The sequence below is a fragment of the Salvelinus alpinus genome, chromosome 4 (assembly GCF_045679555.1).
Source record: "Salvelinus alpinus chromosome 4, SLU_Salpinus.1, whole genome shotgun sequence".
Classification (NCBI taxonomy): Eukaryota; Metazoa; Chordata; class Actinopteri; order Salmoniformes; family Salmonidae; genus Salvelinus; species Salvelinus alpinus.
In genome coordinates this window covers 19,673,335-19,684,955 of record NC_092089.1, presented here as the reverse complement: position 1 = coordinate 19,684,955, position 11,621 = coordinate 19,673,335, and the positions used below count along the sequence as shown (strand labels likewise).

The window sequence follows — 11,621 nt, the reverse complement described above, 5'->3', positions numbered from 1 at the left end:
CGTGGCCAGAAACACACCCTTGAGTTTGAAATAGTTGAGGCTAGTCAACAGCCATTACTGTCAGGTTCTACATGCGAGCGCCTTGGGCTTATTAACTTTACCATCCCAGCTGATCTTAACATTATAGACAAAGTCAAGGCTGGGCCCCTGAGCAAGGAGACACTCCTAAGCAAGTACCATGATGTCTTCAACGCACCGGTTGAGTCAGTTCCCGGGGAAGTCCACTTTGAGTTGGACGCAGCAATCCAGCCTGTCCAGTGTGCACCCCGCAATGTACCAGTGGCCATGAAAGCAGCTACGAAGGCTCAGCTTGACAAATACGAAGCAGATGGCCACATGATATCCGTCACCGAGCCTACAGACTGGATAAGTAATATGGTTATCATCAAGAAACCAGACAAGCTACGGATATGCATTGATCCTAAACACCTCAACCGGGCTCTGCGACGTTCACATTACATTATGCCCACGTTGGAGGATGTTCTTTACAAGCTCCCAAAGGCCAGAGTCTTCACGCTCGTGGACGCCAGAGATGCCTTCCTGCAGTGCAAGCTCGACGAGCCCAGCAGCTATATGACCACCTTTTGGACACCCTGGGGCAGGAAGAGGTGGTTGAAGCTTCCGTTTGGTGTCTCCGTGGCTCCAGAGGTGTATCAGCGGAAACAGCATGAGCTGTTGATGGGACTCAGTGGCGTGGAACCCATAGCAGATGACATCCTCGTAGTGGGCTGTGGGGACAGTGATGAGGAGGCAGAATGTGACCATGACACCAAGCTGCTGGCCCTGATGGTCAGATGCAGACAGGTCAAGCTAAGGCTAAGCATAAAAAAGCTTCAGTTTAAAGTGCCAGAGGTCCGCTTTCATGGGCACATCTTGTCCTCCACCGGATTGAAGGCGGATCCTGAAAAAGTGAAGGCTGTCTTGGAAATGCCCCACCCATCTGACGTGAAGGGAGTGCAGCGCTTTGTCGGATTCGTCACTTACCTGGCCAAATTCCTACCGCAGCTCTCTGAAGTGTGTGAGCCACTAAGGAGGCTCATGGACAAGGACGCCATCTGGCATTGGCTCCCAAAACATGACGCAGCGGTGAGGGAAATAAAAAAAACTGGTCACCCAGACACCTGTACTGCGATACTAAAATGTGTCAAAACCTGTCACGATTCAGAGTGACTCAAGCCAGTATGGACTTGGCTGTGGCATTCGCCTCTAGGGCACTCACCCTAACAGAGCAGAACTATGCCCAGATAGAGAAGGAGTGCCTCAGCATTGTGTTTGCATGCCAACGCTTCCACCACTACCTGTACGGGCGCGACAATATTACCGCAGAGACAGATCACAAGCCCCTTTATTGCTATATTCAGCAAGCCTCTTCTGAATGCCCCAAAACGACTGCAGAGCATGCTACTGGCCCTACAAAACTACAACCTCAAGGTGGTGTATAAGCCAGGGCCAGAGATGTATGTGAGTGACACGCTCAGCAGGGCTACTGCATCAGGTATTTACACACGCTCCATGCATGAACAACACGCAGTGTGCAGCTTACAAACAGAGCAAGTGGATGTTGAACACATCAACCAGGCTGACTACCTCAATGTTACGGACCAGCGCCTTATACAAATCAGACAGCACACAGACAGGGACGGACAACTCCAGGCATTGAGGTCTGTGATTATGATGGGCTGGCCCGACTGCAAGGAAGAAACTGCTTTAGCCGTCAGAGAATATTGGCCAGTCAAAGAGGAGCTCAGTGTTCAAAACTGAGTAATATTCAAGTGTCAGAGAGTCGTTATTCCCCGGTCTCTGCGCCATGAGATGTTGACGCGTGTGCACTCAAGTCACATAGGTGAGGCCTGTTACAGACAAGCACGTGACACACTGTATTGGCCAGGAATGCAGAGTGAAATCAAAGACTGTCAGTAAATGCACAATCTGCAATGAATATGCCATTGAGCAACAGAGAGAGACGATGATGTCCCACTAGCTACCGATGCGCCCCTGGCAGATAGTAAGTCTAGATCTCTTCCAGCACAGTGGCAAAGACTTTCTGCTCGTAGTCGATCATTACTCAGACTTTTGGGAGATTGACCTCCTCCCCGACCTCTCAGCAGAGACAACGATCAAACGCTGCAAGGCTCAGTTTGCCCGCTATGGCCAGCCAGATAGGGTAATTTCAGACAATGGACCCCAATTCTCCGGAGTTGAGTTCCGAAAATTTGCTGCAGGATGGGAATTCGAGCACGTCACTTCATCACCACGACACCCAAAAGCTAATGGGAAGGCGGAGTCCGCAGTAAAAATCGCAAAGAACCTCTGCAAAAAGGCTCTGCGAGAGGGCAAAGATGCCTGGAAAGCAATCCTGCAGTGGCGCAATACCCCGACAGAAGGCATGGATAGCAGCCCGGCCCAGCGCCTCATGGCACGACGCTTAAAAGCAGCTCTGCCAGTAGCCAGCACTCTCCTGGAGCCATGTGTGGTGACAGACGTGCTGGTGAAACTACGTCACAGAAGACAGGTCTCCTAGTTCATCTATGACAAATCAGCAAAAGACTTACCTGAGCTCAGGGTGGGTGAAACGGTGCGAATGAAGCCACTACCAGGGGACCGGACGGGCCTCTGGAGACTCGGATCCTGTGTACAGAAAGGGGCACCACGCTCCTACTTGGTCGAAGTGAATGGATCACTGTACCGTCGCAACAGGGTTGACCTTCGGATTGCTGAGCCAGCACCTACTCAGAACCCTGATGGTCAAAGGGGTCGCATGACAAAAGACGGAACCCCAGCATGTCACATGGGGCCTGAGGCACTGGGCGAAGAGCCAGGTGATCACAGGTCAAGTCACATGGGGCCTGAGGCACTGGGCGAAGAGCCAGGTGATCACAGGTCAAGTCACATGGGGCCTGAGGCACTGGGCGAAGAGCCAGGTGATCACAGGTCGGCTGCTCCTTCGCCCATCAATACTCCCCTTAGACAGTCAGGTAACATGCTTGTGCGGGAACCCGCAGTCCTCGCAGACAAGCCCCCTGTCTTTTCACGCTACGGGCGTTTGTCTCAGCCACCAAAAAGACTTAATCTGTAGGTTTCCCATCAGGGATTGTTGACAGACAGAGATAAAAAAAAAGTAAAGAGACTATCAAAATGTGTTAAGTTGTTACCTGGAGAGAAAAAAAAGAGAAAAAAAATACTAAACTGTTCATGTTGAAAATTATTATTAGGTTTGTTTTGTTAGTGAATTGACACCTCCTGTCCTATTTTATTAAAGGGAAGATGTTATGGGTGTAAGATGGAACAGTGATGCCATCTGTTGTTAAATGATCATTGCTGCAACTCATGTATTTATACCGGGGTGCTTGAGATACCCGGATGTGTTGTGATGTACAGAACAAGGCTGGTTACTCGCATGAATGTCTCTGTCTCGTCATTTAACATTCAAACACCCCCCTCAGTTGAATGCATTCAGTTGTACAACTGACTAGGTATCCCTTGGGGTTATTGTATCAAAATAGAAAGTTCTGGATAATATGAGCCTTTGATTGAATTAATTGAGAGAAGAAATGTATTTAATTAACTAAAAATATATATCCCAAAATAGTTGTCTGTTTTAACCCCAATCAATTAGTGAGTTTTTTTTTCTCCCGTGTTTGATTCCAGACCCTTTGATCAAGGTGGGAGACACCCCTTCCTCTCGCCTCCTCACTGTCTGCTCCAATCACAGCAGTGTTTCCTGCCTGCTCGGCCACGTTGTGCAGCGTGCTGGGGAGATGCTGCAAGCAAGGGCCTGCCTGCACTGGTACCAGCACTATGGTGTGGAGGAGCAGGACTTTCAGCAGGCTTTGGACGCATGCTCAGCTGTCATGCAGGAATATGACACTCAGTGGCATCCTGTTAGGGCTGCTAATAAAAAGTCTGAAAAAATTATGGCAGTGTTGGAATGGAAAACAGTCATAAGGTCAACTTAACACTTGTGTGAAGTGGACATGATGAACCACTATGGACTTCAATTCAGAGCCATAGAAGTAGGTTATGGCTTTGCTTCAATGGTCATTGTACATCAAATATTCCCATTTTTATTTTTTATGTAAACCAGGGCGGGATCAGCCAGCGGCGGCTCCCGAGATGAGATCCTCAGACCCCTTGTGAGACCATATGCTGACACATGCACATTTGTGGCCTGCTGGAGGTCATTTTGCTGGGCTCTGGCAGTGCTCCTCCTTGCACAAAGGCGGAGGTAGCAGTCCTGCTGCTGGGTTGTTGCCCTCCTACGGCCTCCTCCACGTCTCCTGATGTACTGGCCTGTCTCCTGGTAGCGCCTCCATGCTCTGGACACTACGCTGACAGACACAGCAAACCTTCTTGCCACAGCTCGCATTGATGTGCCATCCTGGATGAGCTGCACTACCTGAGCCACTTGTGTGGGTTGTAGACTCCGTCTCATGCTACCACTAGAGTGAAAGCACCGCCAGCATTCAAAAGTGACCAAAACATCAGCCAGGAAGCATAGGAACTGAGAAGTGGTCTGTGGTCACCACCTGCAGAACCACTTCTTTATTGGGGGTGTCTTGCTAATTGCCTATAATTTCCACCTTTTGTCTATTCCATTTGCACAACAGCATGTGAAATGTATTGTCAATCAGTGTTGCTTCCTAAGTGGACAGTTTGATTTCACAGAAGTGTGATTGACTTGGAGTTACATTGTGTTGTTTAAGTGTTCCCTTTATTTTTTTGAGCAGTGTATATATATATATTTTTTTTTTGTATCACAAAATGTAACGTGATTTAACACACACTACCACAAAGTAGGTGGCGACATGCACAAGCAAAATGTGTGAACGCTATGATGCCAAAGAAGAAGAACAAGAAGAAATGACATGCGAGACAGTGTTGCCAACCCCTCTAGCGACACATTTTCAAAAAAAGCGACTAGCGACAAATCTAGCGACTTTTTCTGGTGTTATTTGAGACTTTTGTTGACTCTGACGTGAAGCGGGTGCTGCCGTGGGCCCCATCCCCGTCCAAAAGCACTCACAGGTGGCCCAGTCCTCACGCAGCAGTCCCTCCCAGCTGCAGTCAGAACAGGAGATGTTCACCCCTTCGCGTCCAGACTGCAAATGAATCGCGCATGCGGGAAGCCGCATCTGGCTGATCCCGCCCTGGTTTACATAAAAAATAAAAATGTACCTGAATTAGGGCCAGGCTAGTTAACAATTTTCTCACATTGCCATTGACAGTTTTTTCTATTGTCTCTTTTTGGTCCATTTAGATTGTTAATGTAGATTGTATACAAAAAAATGTTATGGTTAAAAATGTTGACTTAAGTGGACTATAAGGTTAAAAACCAAATTTAGAAAACTAAACTAATAAATAAATAAATAAATAAATAAAATAAAAAATTTGAAAACTAAGTAACTCCACCAGAGTGTCTATTTTGGGTCACTTTTGCCGGTCCCAAGCCTGGATAAAGGAGGAGGGTTGGAATTGTGAAATAAATAAAAAACAAGAATCGACAGAAGAACGTTCATTTGTAGTTCTAAACATATTTATGGTGTTTTTTACTCACTTTTTGTCTCTATCACGACGTTATTCCTCTCTCCTACAGCGTACATGCACATCGACAATTATGCAAATTAAGATATGACGTCATTTATAGACTTCTCGCGACTTTTATGACAGCCAATAGCTACGTTCCTTACTGAGGAGTTGGCAACACTGACATTGCGAGATCGTCTAACTTCTCCCTCTAGGTTTCCGTATTATCAAACGTGTTCTATACTCGAGAAGGGCCAAATCTATTGTTTCCAGCCATCCTTTTGATTTTTGTCAAATTTTCTAAGAAATAACTTTTTCTCTCGCTGCCTGTGTAAGTTCTCTCTTCGGTGTGACTCTTGGGATGGAATTATCATTCTAGCGTAGCGTTATTTTACGAGTAGCCAGGCTGCAAGGCCCTGCTAACTAGCGTTAGCTACGCTAGCTGATATGTAACTAGCTAACGTTAAATTGCGACGTTTTTATACTACTTCAGTTTTTAGTGTTGTATGGTGTATATTGCTTGTGCATTTTCTTAGGTGACTAAAACGCTGACAATGTGGCTGTTCAACTGTGAACTAACCGGCTAGCATACACAGTGGCTAACTAGGTAACGTTAGGAACCGTGCTATGGTGGGCTGTTTATTTTTTATTTTACTTTTTTATTTAACTCGGCAAGTCAGTTAAGAACAAATTCTTATTTTCAATTACGGCCTAGGAACAGTGTGCTAACTTCCTCAAGTGATGGCATAGCTTTTGGTTTTTCTAGCTAGTTTCATCTGGCTAGAACAAATCCGGATACGGTTGCTTTGTCACGGTTTTCTTCTCTTCTCTGCATTTAACTTGGCTTAAAATTAATGTCGCCCTCCAATTATGTTCATGGACGATGATTATGAAACCCTGAATCACGGTGTGCGAGTTGGACTGGAGATTTTTTATCTCGCGTGCCGTAAAAAGTAATCTATCTAGTTTATACAAATTATATTTTTAAAGGTGTCAGTATATGTTGGCGTTAAATTGACCAATGGCGTGTGTGTGCTCTACATGAAATGTGGCATGACGTTTTGACTAGTAGCAGTCACAGTAGGGTACTTTTTTTTTTATATATAGCTCTGCTGGGTGTGGGCTGCTTCTTTTTGATTTGTGCAGCAAAACAACCAATCGTGCTCAACTATGCCAGTTATTACTCTTATGCCTATGGTGCATTTCCAATAGATTTTACCCTGGTGTTTGGACTGAAGTCATAAGACTTGTTTTTTCCACCTCTGAGGCCTGGCCCAAAAAATGTGAAAGTTCTTGGGCCGTGACCCTACTCAGACTTGGTGCCAGACCTGGGAAGTTTGACTTATTTTTTTCTGGGCATGGTTAACACACCTCACAAAGCAACTGTTCCAAGTCCTTCGCCGTAGTGATGGAAACACTTTCCTTATTAGTAATACACCAGGGTGTATGGACTGGAGTAACAACACTGCTGTATTGGAAAAGCCCATATCTGACTCTGTGGACTGATGCATATCAAAGAAAGGATTAAAGGCACGGACAGAAAGCACAGGGTGGCACAATTCTATCCAGGCGGAGCGGTCGGTGGTTCTCGTGCACATGGAAGCCCCTCAGCCAGAGAAAATAGGATTCTGCTCTTCTTTTTCAAGGGGTGCCTTTGTTGACCAATCACAGTTGAACATGTAGCCTGCGTGGTGATATATCAACACTTACGTCCAACAGCAGGATCAGCTAACTTGCCCGCTGGCAAACACTTGTCAGTTTAGAGTCACGTTTAACAATATAATTTTTTCCACCCTAATCCATTTTTGGATTTATCATTTCTGTTACGTGTAAATACTTTTTTATGAATGCTTATAGCGTTTCTTCGTTCGTACGTCGATAATGTTTATTTCGTTGCTATGGTCACAGACTTTGGAACAGCTGCCGGAGACACTAGTCGTCTACAGAAATTGTGCCTTTCGGTTTTTTGTGGTTTGGGTATTCTGATGGTCTGAATAAATGTCTGTTTCTCATATAGATTGGAGAGTATGTGGCAAATACACGATTTCATGCCAGCGACGCAGAGAAGAAATACACTATATACACAAGTATGTGGACACACCTTCAAATTAGTGGATTTTGTCATTTCAGCCACACCCGTTGCAGACAGGTGTATAAAGTTGAGCACACAGTCATGGGCGAGCAGCCGCACACGAACCTAAGATCACCATGCGCAATGCCAAGTGTCGGCTGGAGTGGTGTAAAGCTCGTCGCCATTGGACTCTGTAGCAGTGGAAATGCGTTCTCTGGCGTGATGAATCGCGGTTCACCATCTGGCAGTCCGACGGACAAATCTGGGTTCGGCGGTTGCCAGCTAAACCCTACCTGCCTCATTGCATAGTGCCAACTGTAAAGTTTGGGGGAGGAGGAATAATGGTCTGGGGCTGTTTTTCATGGTTTGGGCTAGGCCCCTTGGTTCCAGTGAAGGGAAATCTTAACACTATAGCATACAATTTCATTCTAGATGATTCTGTGTTTCCAACTTTGCGGAAACAATTTGGGGAGGGCCCTTTCCTGTTTCAGCATGACAATGACCCCGTGCACAAAGTGAGATGCAAACAGAAATGGTTTGTCGTGTGGAAGAACTTGACTGGTCTGCACAGAGCCCTGACCTCAACACCGTTGAACACCTTTGGGATAAATTGAAACACAGACTGCCCGAATTGCCCGACCTCACCAATGCTCTTGTGGCTGAATGCAAGCAAGTCCCCGCAGAAATGTTCCAACATCTAGTGGAAATCCTTCCCAGAAGAGTGGAGGCTGTTATATCGGCAAAGGGGGGGACCAACTCCATATTAATGCCTGTGGTTTTGGAATGACATGTTCGACGGGCAGGTGTCCACATACTTTTAGTCATGTAGTGTATATGTGACTTAACGAAGGAGAATATTGTATGAAACTTGTGAACCTTTTAACACTTGATCGAATTGAATAGTTGTAAAGTGAAGCCTGGAATTGTAGATTGGAAGCCTGCCATTATACTATGGTGAGGGACAAGTGGTGATGCATTTAATGTATGCACAGCTGAATTGAGATGGTACAATCTGTGAAGGGGACATCCAGTTTAATGGTTGAACTTTGTCACTCCTGGAGACAACATACTAATCTTTCAGATGTTAGAATCTCCGACCTACTGTTGTTGCGTGTACATTTTTTTATGGTGTTTCCATTTTGTAGTGTCGTATTGGGACCTTCAGATTTGTGCACGGCGTAGTCCTTTCAGAACGTTTTCAGTTGCTGTTTTCATTCTCAAGGTGTTACCTGTTTTGGTGATGTTATAGTGGAATGGTCTGGAGAGCATTGGTGAGCTGGACACGACTGTTCTGCAATAATGCTATTATGTACCCCTCTGTCTACAGGTGCTGTTGTTTGTGCTGTTGTCGGCATGGCGGTGGTCATCCATTTACAGGGGCTTAGAATCACTGCAGGTTCTGATGACGTTCGCGATTTCTTCACTGGCCTCAAAATCCCAGATGGTGGGGTGCACATTATTGGTGGGGAGCGTGAGGAGGCTTTCATAATCTTTGCTTCCGATGAAGACGCGAGGCGGGCGATGACACGTTCGGAGGGATCCATCAAAGGTTCTCCGGTTCGCTTACGGCTGAGCAGCAAGTCAGAAATGCAGGCTGTTCTCAAGCAAAGTATAAAACCTGAGGTGACCAAAAAGAGGCCATATAAGGAAGGTTTCAGAAGACCGGAAAGAGAAGGCAGGAATGAGGAACCTGGCAGAAAAGAGCTTGTGGAGATGGGCAGTAGATCAGTGTCTTACAGTAACGTACGTAGTCAGGCCCGAAAGCCTTCCTCGAAGCCAAGCAGACAAGATGCCTTGTATTTGCTTATGCAAGGCATGCCTTTTACTACGACCGAAGAGAATGTGAGAGATTTCTTTCACGGATTATTGGTGGAGGACATTATTATGATGAGGAATGACCGCGGCCAACCAAATGTGAAAGGAATTGTTAAGTTCGCATCCAGACAGGATGCTAGAGAGGGTCTGAAAAGAAATCGGGATTACATTGGAACTAGGTTTGTGGAACTCGATGCATGCTCAGAAGAGCAGTGGTTTACGGCTGGTGGTGGTAGGGAACCTGGTAAAGACAGCAGTGGTACGTTTAGAAGAGGGCCTTCCTCGGCTCACACTGAGAGGTCTCCACACCGTGCACCTGGTAGAGACAGCAGTGGTAAGTTTAGAAGAGGGCCTTCCTCGGCTCACACTGAGAGGTCTCCTCCACACCGTGCACCTGGTAGAGACAGCAGTGGTAAGTTTAGAAGAGGGCCTTCCTCGGCTCACACTGAGAGGTCTACTCCAGACCGTGCACCTGGTAGAGACAGCAGTGGTAAGTTTAGAAGAGGGTGTTCCTCAGCTCACACTGAGAGGTCTCCTCCAGGCCGTGCTAGGTCTTTCTCACCAGTGGCCTACGGGTCTACAAAGTCCTCTTCTCCTCCCAATGATGAGTTCTGTGTCTTGGTGGAAAACCTTCCCTACTTAGTGGAGAAGAAGGACATAAGGGAGATCTTCCAACATGCAGACCTCAAGTATGATCAGATCCTTCACCTTCTTGACAAGTATGGGTCAGAGACAAGGTCTGTATTTGTGCTGTTCAATAGCCTGAGGGACTACGGTGCTGCCTTGACTCTTCACAAGAAGACATTTTTCAAACGATGTGTGTACATCTCTCCTATCTCGAAAGAGAAAATGGTCGCCATGCTAGAATCTGGGGGAAATCCAGTGGATGGCACACCACCCTCTAAAAGGTCTTACAGCGGATCTCAGGAAAGGCTTCCAAGAGAGACCGAGAAGGATGTGTATGAATCTGAGAAGATTTGCCTGTATGTGCGAAACCTGCCTTTCGACGTGCGCAAAGTTGAGATTGTGGACTTCTTCCTAGGCTTCAGGATCTCAGAGGAGGCTGTTGTTTTGCTGCTTGACCATAGGGGCAATGGGCTTGGAGAGGCTTTGGTGATCTTTCAGACTGAGCAGGAGGCTATGAGGGCACAGTCTCTGAATGGGCAAGGGTTTCTTGGAACAAATCTCATCTTGAAATGCATTTCTCTGGCTCAGATGCGTGAATTTGGTGTTGGTGAACCTGCAGTGAAAGAGCAAAAGATGGAGAGAAGCTCAGAGAGGTACTTGGCTGGGAACAGTGAGGCGATGTCCCATCTGTACACTGATTACAGGGTCAACCCTGATATAGGCCATCTTCCTATGAATGACCTGCAGGCTCATATTCCTGGAGGCAGTGGTCTGCGTCTCGATTCTCAAATGATGGAAAGCCCTGTTCTGTTTGACAACTGGGGCAATGGCTCTGCTCATAGACATGGAGGCTATGGACCTTCTGCACCGCAGCAGTTTGATGGTCCCACATGCCTGAAACTGGTTAATCTGCCTTCGACTATCAGAATTGACGAAATCTATGACTTTTGCTATGGATATAGTGTAATTCCTGGATCGGTCTCATTGCAGTATGACAACCAAGGGATTCCCAAAGGCTCAGCAACAGTTGTTTTTGGATCTCGCTTGGAGGCGTTAACGGCAGTTGAGGAATTGAGTGAAAGACCAATAGGCAACAGAAAAGTAAAACTAGTTTTTGTGTGAAATTTGTCCTCTGTATAGAACATGAAAGAACCTTTTTGGGCTTTAAAATTGGATGTTTTAGGAAGAACAACTCAGACAGTATTTGGTTAGTTTGGTGGATTCCAACAGATGGCGACTGAACAATTTTAGATTTAAAAAATACTGTGTGTGTATATAGCCTTCTACTCAATGTGTAACGGACAAACCTTTTGTCCATAGTTTCCCCCCCACCTTAAAGAATAACAAAATGATTTATTTGTATTTTGCCCATCGCTTGCTTGCTATGTAGCCTGTTTCTGAAGCTTTTTCTTTTATGAAATTTGCCTGAAATTGTATTTTCTTTAACAGCTGGGTGAAGGTAGAACTTAATTTTGCACCTATGTGTTTACATGTTTATTGCATTATGTAGTGTAAAAGTTGTCAATTTAAACTTAGTGGAAATTCTTTGATTAAAATTGATAATGTTCTCCTGTTGTCGTCTTCC

At 45.9% G+C, this 11,621-nt stretch overlaps 2 protein-coding genes across 5 annotated transcripts in view; both read left to right on the top strand.

The window, feature by feature from the left end:
• LOC139572954 (uncharacterized) overlaps positions 1 to 9,168 on the top strand; it is a 33,963-nt gene extending 24,795 nt beyond the window's left edge. For all 4 annotated transcript variants that reach the window (XM_071395854.1, XM_071395853.1, XM_071395852.1 and 1 more), the window contains exon 8: positions 3,649 to 9,168. The gene's annotated coding sequence lies outside the window, so the exon portion shown is untranslated. The remainder of the gene's footprint in view (positions 1 to 3,648) is intronic.
• Positions 8,948 to 11,604, top strand: rbm12bb (RNA binding motif protein 12Bb). Its single transcript, XM_071395851.1, has one exon. The coding sequence runs from the start codon at positions 8,948 to 8,950 to the stop codon at positions 11,156 to 11,158; it is 2,211 nt and encodes a 736-aa protein (XP_071251952.1). The 3' UTR covers positions 11,159 to 11,604.
• Positions 11,605 to 11,621: the final 17 nt, after the last annotated feature.